Below are 17,596 nucleotides of genomic sequence, written 5' to 3' on the forward strand. Positions count from 1 at the left end.
GAGTTCACGCAACGTAATAACAGTGAAAAGATGAAAAATGGTAGAAAGTTGATTCATTTCAGGTAGATTAAATCATAAGACTTCGACGCCGTGACTTTATGAAGATAAAGAGAAACAGTTCAATCGTGACGCTGCTTTTTTTTTCCCTGACAAAAAGAAAAGAGAAAAAAAATCTTTTCTCCATTCTTTCCCTTCGAAAAATCGTTTCGAGGAATTTAGAAAAAGTAAAGGTATTTCATTTCAAACTCCTATGCCAAGTTTAAAAACCGTCATCGAAATTGTTTTCTCTTTTTTTCCCTCCCTTTCAAAGGAAAATTTTTATTCAACACACACACACACACCTCCCCCACACCCCACTCCTCCGAGTTAGACCGTTTAAGCTTCGGTGATAGCACGGCGGATCTGGGCACCGCGTTGACGGGAGGTGAGACGGGCAGACTCTTTGGCGATGGCGTGAGGAGCCTTCTGGACAACCTCATCGGCCTCAGTGAGGATGAGCTCGATGTGGCAAGGGTTGGTCATGTAAGGGTTGATCTGGCGGAAAAATTAGCGGAAGTTACATAGACACACAAGTTTGGGGAGGGAGAAGGGAACATACACGACCGTGAGCACGGTAGGTACGTCTGCGACCCTTGGGGGCCTGGTTGACCTGAATGTGCTTGACGACGAGGTTGCTGGTGTCAAGACCCTTGGTGTCGGCGTTGGCCTCGGCGTTCTTCAACAGACCGAGCAACTGCTCAGCGGACTTGACGGGCCAGCGAGCCTTGGAGACACCGAATGCCTTGCCTATGTCACGTTAGATATATTATTCCGTTGTAATATGACAAGCCAAAATGGATGGCAATTCCGTCGTTTGCCTCAATCCACGTATATCTCTTCGACCCCTTCACTTCGTTTGTTTTGCACGGAAATGTCATCCATTCGGCAGAGTGAGACTCACCCTGGGCAGTGCGACCGATGGAACCGGCATATCGGCGCATGGGAACGGCCTCCTTGTGATTGATGACATTCTCGAGGTAGACGAGAGCACGCTGCAACTTCCATCCGTTGATCGCCTGGGCAGTCTCGCGGGTGTTCTTGAAGCTAACGCGGAGGTAAGAGCCCCGAGCGCGGGCGCTCTTTGCGTTGGGGATTGTGTCTGCGGCGTAACGGACCTGTTCATCATCCGTCAGTTCTGACTTTCAAAACTTGCTGAGTAAACAAAAAAATTGCGATTGCGATCAAATGGCTGGTCGTGTCGGTCGTAGTGATAATTCATTTCCCTTCCCCTCGTGTGGTTGTACTATCGCCAACATCGCCAGTATTCAAACACCAGTCCCATCGATAATTCACAATTTCCCAATCATTCATCCCAACCGAGACTCCCCCAGCAAAATCGCAATCGCAATAAATCCGCAGGAAACAAACATAGACTCACCATCTTGAAAGATTGCCGAAAAAGAGATGGTCCTCGTTGTCGGGTTGTCGAGTATGTAGGAGAGAGTAAAAAGACGTCGTTCAAAGATCGATCACCACCAAATGGGTCTCAGCAGTAGAGTGTGGTTTTTTCGGTCTTGGCATGGGACACGGTTAAGCCCTAAGCGAGCCCTAAGCTAGCTGCTTTGGGATGTCACGTGATTTGGAGTCGGGATGGCGGGTGCGGACTGGAGAGTCGGAGACTGGTGCCGTCTCGTCTGACTTGCGACTTGTATGCATTTCTAACTTTGGATTATACAGAGTTCGTTGAGAGTTATTGTTCAATGATCATATTATCTATCTATTTAGTCTATCAACATAAAATCTCTATTTCTTCTGCTCGGGTATCTGAGTAACCAACTCCCCCTTCTCCACCGCCGACCTCAAATTCTCCAACACCAACAACTCCATCTCCTTTTGTGTCTCGAACGTCCCCGTACCAATATGCGGCAGCAAAAACACCTTGTCGCTCTTCAACAATCCCTCTTCGACTCGAGGCTCGTTTTCATAGACATCGAGACCGGCGGATGCGACCTATTCACCACAACAATCAGTTTAGTCTAGGTAAGTAAAAGCCGGAGAAAAGAGGAAACAGACCTTTCCAGACTCAATCGCAGCAACAAGCGCCTTCTCATCAATCAGCGCTCCACGCGCTGTGTTGACAATGACAACGCCATCCTTCATTTGTGCCAATTCCTTGGCGCCGATTATATGGCGCGTCGAAGGGTTCAACGCCAGATTCAAACTGAACACGTCGGAGGTCGCAAGCAACTCCTCGAACGAGACGTATTTGGCACCGTCTTCAAGTTCGGGGGATAAGCGGCTGCGGTTGTGGTACTGAATTGTCATTCCGAATGCCTTTGCGCGGTGTGCCATTTCCTTTTTCCTGTCAGCTTTTTTGACTCAAAAACATCGTAAGATCAGTGTGTATGTAGCATACCTGTCCAATTCCGCCCATTCCCAGAATACCGAGCACTTTACCCTTGGGATCATGGCCCAAACCAGTCTTGCCGCCCCATTGACCGGCCCGGATAGCTGTAAGAGGAACATGAGCCTGGCGCAGGGCTCCGATCATGAGGAAAATGCCGATGTCTGCGGTAGCATTGTTCACGGCGACGGGGGTGCTTGATACAGCGATTCCTTTTAATCATCGTAAGCATATTGACATGCGCATGTAGCAGTCGGGGAACGTACCAGCCTCCGTCACAACGGGAACATCAATATTATCATAACCCGCTCCATTGTGTACAATATATTTGACCGACTTGGGCAGCGCAGAGACTAACTCCTTATCAAATCGGCCGGTGTATTTGGTAGACAAGTTGCTGCGATATATGACCACGACGTCGTCATATTCTCCGTTTTTGCAGTTGGAGAGGAATTGTTCTCTTGTTCCGCTGGGGAATTCCTTTTTTTTTTCAATTCATATAAGTAAAAATTGTAAAAACCGTTTCGAGAGAGGCGGGAGGAATACCTTGAGTGTGAGTGTGGAAGAAAGCTGCTCCCATTCTGGGCGCGCATGGGTGATTTCGCCGATTAATAGAGCTGCTTGCGACGGCATGGTTGCGAGTTGTCTGGCTATGTTGACGAGGCGCCGATGCGATCTGGATTTCTGCATTAGGATGTGATTATAAGATAGACTGGTTGAATGCAGGGGTTTAGGTGAAGAGAGATGTGCGTAACAGGTAGAAAGAATTAACTTACATGGACGGGTAGGATATTCTAATAATCGGGATGAGTAGAGCTGTAGTAAATAGTTACAATGCGGATAAATTCAGGATAATAGTAAATAATAGTTGACTTGAAAATTTCCAGAGCTACCTTCTAAACAGTACTTATATTATCATCAACTCGTACAACGGTCAAGGCCACACCGACCGACTACTCAGTCCTCGGTACAATTCCATCCTTTCCAAACAATCAAGCTTGTCTTTTTTTCCCTACGGCAAATGAGCTGATACAGACCTCCGTGGCGACTTGCAATACTCGTGACGATCCTTAAGAATCTAGAGACTGGCTGTAAGAGAGCAATTGCCGACCCCCACGTCACACAGCGAGCGTCAATTGCCGACGAATGTTTTGCCCCTCACTCGGATTTCTCTCCGCGCTAAACGCTTTATCCGTATACATTTCAGGTACTTGTCCAATGTCCAGCGGCCAGATGGATGAGGGACAAATACAATCATGATACCGGCTAGGAAAATGCGGAGCTGTCGTATTAAGTTTGGGTCTGGTCGTGGGGTAGCTACATTATGTACTCAAAGGAGGAGTAAGTGTTATAACTAAGAGGATGTCCAATGAACCATCATCTTACATATTATTTCTACGTACTTACATTTCACTAATTACTCCAAATATCAAAAGTTTTGGAGCTTGTCACGATACCCAAGTTGCATTCATATTTATACTTGATATAATTTATAGACACGACCCAGTTGCATAGAGGAGCCAAAATGACGACGACAACAACATCCAAAGCTCTCATTCTCCATGGCGCCAAAGACCTGCGATTAGTACGTCTCTCTCCCTCTCCTTTTTTCCATATTGCATATCAAGCTAATCGAAATATTCTAGGAAACACGCGAAATCGCACCCCCCACAGGCAACGAAGTCCAACTCGCCATCCGCGCAACCGGCCTCTGCGGCTCCGATCTACACTACTACATGCACGGCCGCAACGGCGACTTCGTCGTGCAATGCCCGATGGCTTTAGGGCACGAATCCAGCGGTATCGTCACAGCCGTCGGCCCTGAAACCAAAACCCTCAAAGTCGGTGATCGCGTCGCCCTCGAAGTCGGTCTACCCTGCAGAAAGTGTCTGTATTGTCTTTCTGATCGGTACAATCTCTGCGTCAATATGAGGTTTAGATCAAGCGCAAAGTCGTTCCCGCATTTGGACGGCACGTTGATGCAGTTTACGAATCATCCGGAGGATATGTGTCATAAGCTTCCGGAGAGCGTCTCGTTTGCGGGCGGTGCGCTTGCGGAGCCGTTGGCTGTGTGTCTGCATGCTATTCGACGCTCGCATCCGCCCACGAGTGAAGAGGTGGCGCTCGCGAAGTCGCTAGGTGAAGAGAGTGCTGCCATGATTTTTGGCGCGGGTGCAATTGGGTTGTTGATGGCTGCGGCATTAGCGACATCGCAGAATTTCTCGTCGATCGTCATTGCGGATATCGATGCGCGACGGTTGAAAATCGCGGAGGACTTGGGTCTGGGCCTCAAGACGTATTTGATTGAGCGTTCGGCGACTCCGCCGCCGGCAAAGGATGCGCCGCAGGAAGAGCAGACGGCGTATGCGATGAAGACTGCTCAGGAGACTGCTAACAAGATCAAGGAGACACACAACATCCCCAATGGGTTTGCAAGAGTGTATGAGTGCACTGGTGTGCCGCCTTGTATTCAGGCCGGTATCTATGCTGCTGCTGCGGGTGGCGTGTTGGTGCAGGTTGGTATGGGTGCGCCTATCTTGACGCTTCATTACAGTGCTGCTATGTTGAGAGAGGTTGATGTTGTGGGTGTGTTCCGATATGACAAGTACGCTTACCCGGCAGCTATTGATCTGCTACAAAAGGAGGCCTTTAAAAAGGTAGAAGGCAAGATTGTGACACATAGAGTTGATTTGTCGGTGGAAGGACAGGGGGAGCGAGCGTTTACGTTAGCTGCCAAGGGTGTTGATGAGAAGGGCGTTCCTGTCGTTAAAGTCATGATTGAGTCTTCTCTTTAGATAGGGATCTATATTCAGATTGCATAGCTACCTAGGTACATAAAAAAAAGCATTTCTATTTTTACTTCAATCCACCAGCCAACAACAAACTTTGCCCCGTCATATACCCCGTCGTAACCAACATCGTAACCGCATTGGCAACTTCTTCCGGCACGCCCAACCTCTTTAGAGGGATACTCTCTGCCAGTCCAGGGAACGCAGCTCCATTCGGAATCATGCCTGTCTCCCCAATCATGGCGGGCGCAACATCGTTGACGCTAATGTTGTATTCTGCCAGACGCGTGGACAGGTTGCGCATCATGCCAGACATGCCTCCTTTCGAAGCCGCATAATCTATCCGCCCATCAGTAAGGAAATTTCCTTTCTCAAAATAGAGAAAGAGAGAGAGAGAGAGAGGCTGAAGGTAAGGGAAAGGAACGTACGACACCCATTTATCCCCCCACCCTGCGCCGCAATCGAAGACATAAACACAATCCGTCCCCATCTCTGCTCACGCATATACTCCACACACCCCTTGACAAGAATAAACGACGCCCTCAAATTTACGTTGATCGTATAATCGAATTCCTCTAGCGTAATATCCCATATCTGAGGCACCCGTTTTCCATAACCCGCATTTGAGATCAAAATGTCGGGCCGGTGGCCGTGCTGGGCATCGATTTCGGAGAACATTTGGTCAATATCTTCCTTTTTACCGACGTCGACTTTATGGATTGAGATTTTGAGGTCGTTGTGGAGAGCGTGGAGTTCGGTGACGAGTGATTCGATGGAGGCGAGGCTGGACATGTAGGTTAGGGCTAGGTTGGTGCCTTTGGAGGCGAGTTGGCGGGCACATGCTGCTCCGATTCTGCAAATATGTCAGTATTCATGATCAAATTAGCAAATTGATATCGCTTTCTATTTCATGGGAGAGGTTTTGAAAGCATACCCGCCAGAAGCGCCTGTGATGAGGGCTAAGCGGCCCTTGATGTTGTTTAGTTCTGACATGATTGCTGACTGGTTATGTACCTATGTAACTTAGTTGAGGTATGCACAAAGAGCAGAAGCAAGTCTAGATGGGGTAGCCCGGTTGATATAGCTCCAATTCCAAATTAATTACATCTATTTACATCTAGTACATCGACACGTTTGTATCACCATTGTATGACCCCGTTCGTGTATTTTGAGTCGGTCTATGAACCGCGCGGATTAACTCCGCGTGGGGTAAAAAGTGGAGTAAACAAAAATGAATAGCCGAAACGCCCTGCGTATTGTGGCTTGTTCTTATTATACAAGAGTAGTAACGCTTTAAAAGAATAAACTAGTAGACATGGAATCTCCCGTCCAGAACGGCGTCTGCCACATCTGCTGTTGTTGAGGCGGTTGATGTTGGTCAGTCGAATACATCCCATCTTGTAGAGCACCGTCAAACCCTAGTATACCGGCTGTCATCTGATCGCCGGAGACATAGTCACCCACAGCACCCAGATCCAGCCAGGAAAAATCGTTGGCCGGGTCGAAATGTGTTGATTGTTGATTTTGATGAGCTGTCTGTTGGTGACGGTGATGATGTTGCTGGTGTTGGTGTGGTGTTCCTCCGCCGACTCCGCTCACTCCTCCCGCTCCGCTTATAGGGGACATGGTCGTGTTGTTGTTGCTATTTGCGAGACTGGCGATGGAAAGTTCGTTGCGACGACGGGATTCAGATGATGCGACCGATCCTGAAGAGCGGGGTTTCCAAAGCAATTCGAGCAATCGTGCGTATCGCGAGCCCATGTCATCCGGACCTGCGCTGGCGCGATGGAGGGTTTCCGTTGTGCGTGATACTAGTTCGCGGACTTCAATTTCTTCTTTAGGAGACATGACACCAAATGATCGGGCCTGGGATGTCAGCATTGAGTTGACCAAAAAGGAGTAGAATTGACACACCTTGTACAAAAACACCGCCGCATAAATGCTATACAAGTAATATCGAAGCGGCATAAACCGTAAATGCTCCTCTGGATTCACCAAACTGACAAGCATGTCAAGATACGACCTTGCCGCATCAAGCGATTCATATATAAAGCGCGCATCAGACATTGAGGCTACGTTGCTGAACGTTGCTCGTAAGTGCTCCTTTTGATTGTGCTGATCCGCCGTCTTTGGGTTGCGCACAATCGCTTGAGATATGGCTGCTTGAAAAGCAAAGGCGTTTGTATAAAGCCGTAGGTATTCATATGACATTTGTAGAGTCAGTTTGATGTTCGATGAGCCTATCCATTCCAATCAGTAAGTGAAATACTTTCGGCGCTTTAAAATAGCTTACATTTCAATCCTCCCCATGTCTGATTCCATCTATGTATCGCAGTGCGAAAATCATCCGCATACTTGATATAATCACCCATAAGCATCATCTGATTGCTCGCCCGCATCCCCGAGTACAGAATCTCATGCACATTACTATACAACTGCGTCAATTCCAACGTAGCCTGTATAATCTTTGCGTAGTCCTCATCTCCTTCCGTGACTGGCTGTAGGGAAGGAAAATCCTGGCTCACGAATCCAGTCATTGGACCCGGTCCACGGGACCAAAACGCTCGTCCGATTCGGACGGATATCAGTCTATCGGTGATGTAGCATGAAGTCCAAGCGAGGCGTTTGCGTGCATCGAAGTCCTCGCTGGTGGGATCGCCGCGAAATGAGGTACGATCCAGACCCATGAAGTAGCCAGACCGTAACGCGAGGCCCACATGCATCCAAGCAGCACGATCTTCTTCGCCTCTTCCCACACGCTCGATATTCCGGCGGAGGCCCTGTGGTTCCCATTCCGCCAGTAAGATCAGGGATTCGACCGCTTCCACGTCGCATTCGGTTCCAGCGGCAATGCTTGCAACGAGTTCGTGCATGTATTTTGAACAACATTCATGAATATGAGGCATTTCAAGCAGATCCTTGGACGCTATCGTGAGCACGGCGGTGAGCAGGTGCTTCTCATTCGAGGCAAATGCATCGAGCATCTCACGCTCAAAGTATCGCCTAGGCACAAGGGGTTGATAGGGATGGAAATGGAGTTGGTAACGTTTAATCAGGTTAAAAATCAACTCGGGATCAAGCGACCCGTTCTTGACAAGTTGGTATGCCCCGATGCCAGCAGCAACAGGTGTTTTGGAAGGCACGCCCACAATCCCGTCTTGGGCATATGCGTCAAGAGGTCTCTGTTGCGTGACGGTTTCCGCAGATAGATGGAATTCATCAGTCTCTTCGCCTCGTTTGGCGATTCCAGTCAGACATTGCCATGCATCAGACGGGTTTCTGGGCACTCCAGGATCAATCGCACTATCAGAGCTAGCTGCGGATTCATTGTCACCATCATCTTCATGATGTTGCTCTCGATCCTGGTTATTAACATCAGTAGTAACGGGCTCGGTTGGTTTGCCGACGTGATTCACATAGAGATCGGCAATTGGATATCCAGGCGCGGAGAAACTTGAGCTGTCATTGTCATGCTCTGGATAATCTGAAATGGAAGGCTGGTTCTCAGGCGTCCTTTGTGCCGATGCTTCACCATCTTGTGATGTGGGATTGGCAACGCCTTTATTCTTGCGTATCCGTCGTCCACCTCTGTTAGAAGTCCCCAGGATACACTCCCGGCCTTCACGCACACACCTCTGACAGGGTGGAGTTCCTGGATTGCCGCCACTGTCCCTGTATCATCATCCCACATTAGTATCGCATCGGCAATCCAACGAATCAGTTATTCGCAAAGATCGGCCGATAAACTTACAAATCACAGCGGGACTTTCGCTGACGGCAGAAAAGACATGCCCGCGAAACGCGTTGTCCCGGGCCGAGTTTCCTGTGTTGTCTAGAGACGAAATCTTTCGGTACCTTTGCAGGGCCCATTTTGCCAATCGACCATCGCGTCTATAGCCGAGAATATATGATATATCACTTGTCCGCAAGCCTCTCCACACAATGTTTGAAGATTGAGAAATATGCACTCTATGCAACCGAGAGGTTTATGAATATGATATGGCCATTTCGTACTTGGCTCGTGACTTGGAGAGGTCAAAGAGGGGAAGTTGGATCGTTGACCAATGGACTGCCTTAGCTACTGTATGAATACCGTAATATAACCACCAGGGGTGTTCTGGCCCATTCCCTCGCCGTTTCCAACCCGCATCCAGCCTCACTCCATACATACGGTTTTAATTTTGACTACTATGTATGTACAAGTATAGATTTCATGGTAATACCGTATATCCAATTATCATAAAATCTATATCAGATTGAGCATACGTATTACTATTCTCCTGCATGACCAGTTCCCCATCGGATTGCACTGTATCATAGTACCGAGAATCTGACATACCGTACCAAGACAACGGCATGGCGCCAATCTACCAGTAAGCCGCAATCCCCAGATTTAACTATCTCCCCACGTTGATTAAGCTACACTTATTGAATGGCGCATTCCAATACTTCCCTCCATCTATTCATGGGATCTCCAATTTCTGCCAACGACGGTGGCTGATAGATGAACAAGTCTCGCTCGTCGGGATAGTTCATCGCACGCAATGAGGCGATCAGCCCTATATATATTGCATCTTGTTGGTGTAGGTTTGTACCTAGGTGGCATTTCCAAGGTTCAGGAGTCTTATGGAACCTATGTACCTAGGTAGGTTAACTAACTAGTTAACTACTCTGCAGTTAAGTTAACTATGCACACCCGGGTACCCAGCGACAATAACGATATACCGGGCACCTCTTGAACATTCTAGCCACACTGCCTGCTAGCTAACTTTACTTACTGGTGGAATATTTATATAACGTAATACGTGAGTCATTTTTTAGATCATCTCGAACAAACACGATTTGTATCTTACGATGTACGTACGACTCGATGCCTTGAAAAAGTGGTCAATTGCCGACGTTTCTCCGCATCGGGTATTGACTGTCGGGAACTGCCCCTCATTATGCATGGAGGAGCTCCTCGTGACAGTCAAAAATAATCCGACAGCTTTCGTGTTAGATACAATTTGAGAACTGAGAATACCACGTCAATCAACTACGGTGTTATTGTTCAATTGAAGACTTTGAGTCATCTAGAACAAATCCGACGTCTGACATTGTACCCAGAGACCATCCAGTACTTACAACACTGCGGCCCAGCCAGCACGGTACGGATAATCCAAAATGGCATCTCTATTTTCTTTAGAAGGCAGAACAGCCTTGGTCACAGGAGGAACACGAGGAATCGGTCAGGCAATGGCCATTGCCCTCGCAGAAGCTGGAGCGGACGTTGTTCTAGTTCAGGTACAAAACAAACAGCGCATAACCCCGCTCGATTATAGCGCTGACAGCGTAACTAGAGAGACGAGTCGAATACAACTACACGCGACGAGATCACTAAACTTGGCCGAAAAGCTTTAATACACGCGGCTGAGCTCTCGGATCGAGAGGCAGTAAAGAAAGTCATCCCTACACTGGTGCAACAGGGCGTTCAGCCCGACATTCTTCTCAACTGTGCGGGAATCCAGAGGAGACATCCCAGCGAAAAGTTCCCAGATGAGGATTGGGATGAGGTTGGTTTGGCCATTATAGTGGAACGATTTCCTCGCTAACAGTCTACGTTGAAGGTCATCAATATTAACCTTACATCGGTCTTCACACTCGCCCGCGAATTCGGCGCCAATTTACTATCACGAGACGCCTCCGAGTTCCCTACCGGCCGACGTGGCTCAGTCATTAATGTCGCTTCCTTACTCTCGTTCCAAGGAGGCATCACGGTGCCAGCATATGCAGCATCCAAAGGAGGAGTAGCACAATTGACCAAAGCTTTATCGAACGAGTGGGTCGCCAAGGGCATCAACGTTAATGCCATCGCACCCGGTTACATTGACACGGACATGAACGTTGCGTTAATCAACGATCCCAACCGCAATTCCGGCATTATGGCTCGAATCCCTGCTGGTCGATGGGGGAGACCCGAGGATTTCAAGGGCGTGGTTGTCTTCTTGGCCAGTCAGGCTAGTAATTATGTCTCTGGAGAGATTATTACCGTTGACGGCGGCTGGATGGGTCGGTAGACTAGCTCACAGTCGTGATGTGATAGAAAGTTTTTTCTTGTATATTTCTGAAGCAAGTTAGTTGTTCATTATCGGCCATCGACGACCGAATTCACAAGTCATATAGATGAAATAAAGATGCTGAGACAGTCGACTGATTCAGGTAGACCAGTAGCTACTCGGAACTGTCGTTGTAATTGCTGTCATAATAAAGAATGCTTTATATCAAACAGTGGGCGTTGCGTGAGACAAAAGATAGATGAAGCAAAATGAGGAAAGAGTGAGCTCCCTGTTGACTCCAAAGGCAGGAGATCCACTGCCAAGACGTGAAACAACAAACGAAGCACTCTCATTGGCGGACAGCATGGCCCCCTGCCGCCAGGCACCCCTAGCCAATCACAGCTGCGGTTTCTACTCCTTCCTTCTTGAACAGAAACACTTCACCCAATCCTTACTCTTCCTTCTGGCAAACATCTTACAGACTGTTTCATCTGTTCATCCCTAGATAGGACACAGGATATGAACCCAGTCTATTGTCGAGATACGCCCCCCTTGATGGGTCAATCGGGTCGCTGCCGTCTCTATTGATTGGCCCAGCGCTTCGCTTGGTTTGCCATGGGTGAAACAAACGTCAATAAATCAATCATATCGATTTGCGTGCGGCGTACTGCGACGATATCAATCTGTGATTGATCACTTTCCAAGGCCGAGTGCCGAATAATCAGATGATATCGAGTCTGGTCTTCCTATGAGCTGGTCCACTTTGTCAGACCGAACGCTTGACTCGATTGATAGGGCGTCTTTATATGTGATGCCCCAACCACCTTTCTCTGTAGTCATGCCCTTGCCTCTACTTCTCTATTCGCATTCGACTTTCGCTTCTCTGTATAGTTATTGATTTATTTTATTGAACCTGCTGGCTGGCTTTCAGCATCCTTTCACTCCTTCTATTCAATATTGGCACGTCGGAGCTGGTCTCATCTGCGTAACACAGTACTATCATTTTTCGTGAGGCGACTACGTCCATCGCTGCCCTTGGTTTTCAGCCAACAAGCCTTTTCGCTGGCCCTGACATCATTTTATTGAATGCGTCAATAGCATCGCAATCTTTTGCCTACTTGACTTTGTTCGACTACAACATCAACACCTTGCTCCACAGCACGCGTTATCCATCTACGTGCCTGCTCGACCTCGTGTCTATCCTCGGGCCTATTGACACTCACCAGCAATTGTTTGAGTAATATACACACTGTATAAACTCTATCAATAGTCTGGTCCCTCGTTATTCTCCACGCGCATTCGAAAACAGAACTTCACCAAGAATGTCGACATCATAGAATAACTTAGTGCTCGACTTGTGCTTCAAAAATTCCTAATAGTATTTCAATCTTTTTCGATCAAACTTTATATCCGCAAGATCGGCTCGATCGCTTGACGATTTCCACAACTGATTGCTTCACGTGGATCGCATTCCGCATTCCTGACTGTTACTAGCACCACCGTGCATTCCAGCCTTGTTTGCATTTGGGAAGGCCTCGAGAAGGTCAAGATCCAACTAATTGAAAAATCTGGATGGTGGATATCTGTGAGTGCAATACTTTTGAACACTTCCTTAAGGTTATGCCGTCATATGGTTGCTCATGTGCTAACATGGTGATGTAGATATGTCCTTACCAGAATTTACAGCAATCATTGGTAAACAACTCACAAACACACACAAGAGCATATCTAGAAGGGGAAATAGTGACAAGTCTTCTACGTTGACTGGTGCTCGGTGACAAATCAGATGAATTCCTTCTCTTCGGGGCCTGACAGCCAGGGCTACAGTACCAACTACACCTATATTTACGAATATTCGAGAGGCTTAAACGGCGTTGATGTCCCTCGAGATGTGCTCATTACTCGAACCATCTGCGGTACCTTGGGTATCGTCGCAGTCACGGTCTTTACATGTCGAATGATGGAGTTTGGCAATGCATACATTCGGCACATCAGTTGTCTTTCAGCGACACCACGACAACAATATTTTTGGGGTTTACAGGGAGGTATATGGCCATCGATAAAGAAACATCTAATACACTCTCCTTTATTTCGAAAAAGGCACCACCGAGAATTCCAGCTCTCAACTGCAGTAAATATGGGAGTATTGCCATCACGATTACACACAATCCTTATTACGATTTATGTTCTCAGTCAAATCGCTTATTGCACTCTACTCAGCTATTCTGTCAATGAGAAAGCGGCGCTAGTTGCAGAGCTTCGTGGCAGGTCAGGAACCCTGGCTGTGCTGAATATGATACCCCTCTTTCTGTTCGCAGGGCGCAACAATGCCCTCATCTGGCTTCTAGGAGTCAGCTTCGACACATACAATACATTTCACCGATGGCTTGGTCGAATGGTTGCGATCGAATCAATTGTACATACAACCGCATGGTTCGTCAATGCAATCAACGAACAAAGCTTCTCGGATGCCATCAAACGAGTCCAAGATACCCCCTTTTTTGGTTGGGGCACTGTTGGCACGGCCGCAATGGTTTTACTCATTACTCACTCTCCCTCTCCAATACGACACGCATTTTATGAAACATTTCTGCATTTGCATCAGTTTGCTGCTCTATTAGCGGTGGTTGGCGTCTACCTTCATTTACATTTAGATTCTCTCCCTCAGCGTCCGTGGATATATCTGATCATCTTCATCTGGATATTTGAAAGGTTCATGAGATGGTATCGCCGTTTTTCGGTCAATTTCAACCTCAGAGGCGGCGGTAGTACGAGGGTCATTATCAAGGCTCTTCCTGGAGAAGCATGTCGAGTTACGTTCCATCTTCCGCATCGCATCAACGTCAAACCTGGCAGCCATGTCTATGCATTTTTTCCGACCATATCCTGGTGGATGTCACATCCTTTCTCTGTTGCGTGGGTTGATCCTAGCACCTGCATCACACCACCAAGTCACCCAACAGCAGCATGGAACGAGACGTACAATCCATACGACAGGAAGAATTCAAATCAGTATATCGGTCTCTCAGATCTGGAAAAGCAAAACTACATGGTCAACGAACTCCGTCATGGCAACAAGCAAAAGACATCCTTGTCGCTTGTCATCGCCGCACGAACCGGCATGACACGTAAACTCTACAATAAAGCCCTCGCATGCCCCAACAGCACTTTACGCACATACGGATTCATAGAAGGACCCTACAACTCCCACACATGTCCCATGGGCAGCTACGGAACCGTGATTTTATTCTCCGGCGGCGCAGGAATAACGCACCACATGCTACATGTCCGCGACCTCCTCCTCCGCGCCGAAGACGGCTGCGTAGCCACCCAACGCATCTATCTGATCTGGTCCATCCGGTCCACCGAGGCCCTGAACTGGGTCAGGGAATGGATGGATGCGATTCTCCAACTGCCCAATCGCAGACAATTACTCGTCATCAAGCTATTCATCTCCAAACCCAAGACTCAGCACGAAATCAAATCGCCTAGTGAGACGGTACAAATGTTCCCCGGACGCTGTCGACCGAGCGTCGTGCTTGAAGAGGCACTTCAAAAAAGGGTGGGCGCGACGGTCGTTTCTGTCTGTGGACCTGGTGCGTTTACGGATGAAGTACGGGCTGCAACGAGGGAGTGTATGGATCGTGGGATGAGTTTGGATTTTGTCGAGGAGTCGTTTACTTGGTAACTGTGCTTTTTCCAGCCATTACTTTCTTCTTCCGACTCATTTCCTGTTGTCGGGAATTTAGACCTTTAGAGGCATTTTTAGATATACCTAGACATTGCATTTTCTTGCCTTCTCTCTTCCTGATTATATTTAAAAGTGTCTTCTCTTTATGGTTGTTATTCCATGTCTACCGGAACATTGATATACGCCAACTTCTAGCAAAATATCATTGACTACTTGAAACATTTATAGATTTCTAATCCTGCAAATCAGGATTGAATATACCCAGTCAATAATATACACAAAGTAACAACCCGAAAAAAAAAAAAAAAGGCTGGCGCCTAACTAATCATTTCAATTCCTCTATAAACTTTCATTATTATTCACATTTCCCTCTTCTCCTTCCGAATCTTCATCTTCTTCTTCTTCAATCATCTCAACTAACAAATTCCCCCCACGACCGATCCGCTCTTTCACTGAGCCACCAGCCTCAACTTCGTAGATCGTTCTGGGCATGGGTGAGACAAGTCGGAATCCATATTTATGCTCAAATCCGGCTGGCTGTGAGACTGGTTTTTCAGATTCTTGCTCCTCCTGATCTTCGTCGGTGGCGGCGGTCAGGACTTCATAGCACTCTACAAAAGCATATACTTCTTCTAGATCTGCGTCTGGAGCAAATTTGCGAATCACGCGCTCGCCAGAGGGGAGTCGTATACTGACACGGATTGCGTCTGGACCCTCGGGTTCCCGCGCCAGATTTTGAGAACGCCACTGTTTCCACTGCTTCAAATCAGTGGCTCGTTTCTCCTCCACCGCTAGACGGGCTGCTTCTTCTTCCTCGGCACGTAGTCGGGCGGCTTCCGCTTCTCGTCTTTGGCGGGCGCGTTCACGGTCCTGCGCTAGGGAGCGCTCGTATGCTGAGTCTTGCTCTTGACGCAGTGTGCGAGAGGCCTGTTGCTCTGCGCGACGGGCCCGGACGCGGTCCAGGGGTTCTTTATTTTGGGAGATTGCTGTTCGCAATTTCGTTAAAAATTCGGAGGGGTTAGTATTGCCTGGTATTCGGCCAATGTTTGACATGGCGGTTGCCCCGACATTGGGTGTGTGCACAATCACAGAGGCAAAGGGGAACTTGGTACAGCGGAGGGAATTGGCCACTTGGTATGCCTCTGAATCTTGCACGTTGCCACCCCATAGGAGGATCTGGTTGTTTGGGTCGTTGATGTATTCGACGACTTGTCTTGAGAGTAAAGTTTCTTTGACCCAGCCGTTCATGTCATCGTGTTCAGGTGACAGGAGCACAACGACGAGAAACTTTAGCTCTTGATGCGCCTTTTCTAATGCCATGTTGTATCCATTCTCAAGAAAGGGGAGGGAGTGGCTGCCGTATTCTTCCTCGAATTCCCGTATAAATCTGGCCGCGGTATCCTTGGGTGCCAATGCTCTTCGACCACTCGTATTCAGATTTCGTTGCAGCGGAGACGAACCCGTCGTGACGTTCAGCCATCGTGGCAGGAAAGGGAACAACGTCCCAAATAGCCGGAACGAATTGTATAGGAGGCGATATAAGAGATTGAGAGGAGAGAAGAGAAGGCTGAGTATGAATGGTGGCCGAAACGCCGGTTGATCCTCCGGTTGAGTCTCAATGCGAGGAGCAGGCTCGAGTCCGGCAGCCCGTGATGATGACGATGTGGAAGATGCGCGCGGAGGCAGATCGTCAATGTCGTACATGAGGTTTTGGGTCCGTCGGATGTCTTGTGGTGCATTCAGAGCGGCGCGGGCTTCTTCGACGGGGTCGGGACCTTCGCCGTCGAAGAATTTGGAGATTGCAATCTGGTTCAATCAGTCAGCCTCACAATGCAATTGGTTGATAGATAGATAAATGAATGCATACCTGGACGTTCCATTGTGATCGTTGCAACAATGGGATTGCAGCATCGGGTTCCTGGCCAGTCACGTTCATATAAGTCTGAAGAGCTTCCTGTTGTGTTGAGGATAGCTCTCCAATGTCCGTGCCTCCATCCTGAGAGGACATTCTGGGCCACTTCGGAGTCGGACTATCTGGAGTAATGCCCCATATGTTGGCAAGACAACGCGATGTCTCAGAACAAGGGTGAATCAGGAATGATATATTGTTAGTTGAGGATGGTCGAGTCGATAGTCATGCGACTTCGGACAGAAGCCAGCTTGACGCTTTCGTTTGTGTTTCAATGTTGTGCTTGCGGCAACTGGCCCGTGCACTATGACGATTATCGGCCTCGCCTCGTCTATCGTACAGATCAAGTGAGGGCACGTAGTTCAATACTCACAGCGTCCAGTATTAATGTTGCTATAAAATTGTACGTTATATATTATATTTTTGAATTCAAATTGTAGCTTCTACAGCAATGGATATCTTCTCATGAAAGCGACAGGCCCATTGTCTGGCATCTTGTACATATCAGGAAGCCATTACATACCTAATACATATATATACCAGTAGTCGGTAAATCATATCTGAAAATCGTTGAATGAACCAAACTGGAGCTTCAACTCTCGTCTTGATATGATACTCACCTAAGTGTTAGATAACTTCATCCAGACCGCGAATAACTAAACAACGCACCGCAACTCCGCACGTAGTATGACCTGCTCTTGTAGATGTGGTCGGTCCTGTCTGGCAATGAGCGGGTTTCACAGTGATTATGGATGGCCCACTCCGCCGATAGTCGAAGTGTCCCCCACC

At 47.9% G+C, this 17,596-nt stretch overlaps 8 protein-coding genes across 8 annotated transcripts; 3 read left to right on the plus strand and 5 right to left on the minus strand.

Annotated features, from left to right (window-relative positions):
* Positions 1–375: 375 nt before the first annotated feature.
* Positions 376–1,420, minus strand: EYB26_002718 (uncharacterized protein; the record flags this gene model as incomplete). The annotated part of the gene is made up of 4 exons (XM_054262023.1): positions 376–534; positions 599–786; positions 941–1,154; positions 1,418–1,420. The coding sequence occupies 4 exons, from the start codon at positions 1,418–1,420 to the stop codon at positions 376–378; spliced, it is 564 nt and encodes a 187-aa protein (XP_054117998.1).
* A 362-nt stretch (positions 1,421–1,782) lies between these two features.
* EYB26_002719 (uncharacterized protein) lies at positions 1,783–3,016 on the minus strand (the record flags this gene model as incomplete). The annotated part of the gene is made up of 5 exons (XM_054262024.1): positions 1,783–1,989; positions 2,053–2,334; positions 2,396–2,595; positions 2,650–2,863; positions 2,930–3,016. 5 exons carry the CDS (start codon positions 3,014–3,016, stop codon positions 1,783–1,785), a joined length of 990 nt encoding a protein of 329 aa, XP_054117999.1.
* An 892-nt stretch (positions 3,017–3,908) lies between these two features.
* Positions 3,909–5,178, plus strand: EYB26_002720 (uncharacterized protein; the record flags this gene model as incomplete). Its single annotated transcript, XM_054262025.1, has 2 exons — positions 3,909–3,968; positions 4,030–5,178. The coding sequence occupies 2 exons, from the start codon at positions 3,909–3,911 to the stop codon at positions 5,176–5,178; spliced, it is 1,209 nt and encodes a 402-aa protein (XP_054118000.1).
* Positions 5,179–5,239: 61 nt separating this feature from the next.
* On the minus strand, positions 5,240–6,165 carry EYB26_002721 (uncharacterized protein; the record flags this gene model as incomplete). Its single annotated transcript, XM_054262026.1, has 3 exons — positions 5,240–5,511; positions 5,601–6,025; positions 6,107–6,165. 3 exons carry the CDS (start codon positions 6,163–6,165, stop codon positions 5,240–5,242), a joined length of 756 nt encoding a protein of 251 aa, XP_054118001.1.
* A 300-nt stretch (positions 6,166–6,465) lies between these two features.
* Positions 6,466–9,042, minus strand: EYB26_002722 (uncharacterized protein; the record flags this gene model as incomplete). Its single annotated transcript, XM_054262027.1, has 4 exons — positions 6,466–7,038; positions 7,087–7,412; positions 7,466–8,844; positions 8,924–9,042. 4 exons carry the CDS (start codon positions 9,040–9,042, stop codon positions 6,466–6,468), a joined length of 2,397 nt encoding a protein of 798 aa, XP_054118002.1.
* A 1,293-nt stretch (positions 9,043–10,335) lies between these two features.
* EYB26_002723 (uncharacterized protein) lies at positions 10,336–11,228 on the plus strand (the record flags this gene model as incomplete). Its single annotated transcript, XM_054262028.1, has 3 exons — positions 10,336–10,455; positions 10,512–10,724; positions 10,779–11,228. 3 exons carry the CDS (start codon positions 10,336–10,338, stop codon positions 11,226–11,228), a joined length of 783 nt encoding a protein of 260 aa, XP_054118003.1.
* Positions 11,229–13,344: 2,116 nt separating this feature from the next.
* On the plus strand, positions 13,345–14,895 carry EYB26_002724 (uncharacterized protein; the record flags this gene model as incomplete). Its single annotated transcript, XM_054262029.1, has 1 exon — positions 13,345–14,895. One exon carries the CDS (start codon positions 13,345–13,347, stop codon positions 14,893–14,895), a length of 1,551 nt encoding a protein of 516 aa, XP_054118004.1.
* A 342-nt stretch (positions 14,896–15,237) lies between these two features.
* Positions 15,238–16,906, minus strand: EYB26_002725 (uncharacterized protein; the record flags this gene model as incomplete). The annotated part of the gene is made up of 2 exons (XM_054262030.1): positions 15,238–16,704; positions 16,766–16,906. 2 exons carry the CDS (start codon positions 16,904–16,906, stop codon positions 15,238–15,240), a joined length of 1,608 nt encoding a protein of 535 aa, XP_054118005.1.
* Positions 16,907–17,596: the final 690 nt, after the last annotated feature.

Source organism: Talaromyces marneffei, chromosome 2 (assembly GCF_009556855.1).
Source record: "Talaromyces marneffei chromosome 2, complete sequence".
Taxonomy (NCBI): domain Eukaryota; kingdom Fungi; phylum Ascomycota; class Eurotiomycetes; order Eurotiales; family Trichocomaceae; genus Talaromyces; species Talaromyces marneffei.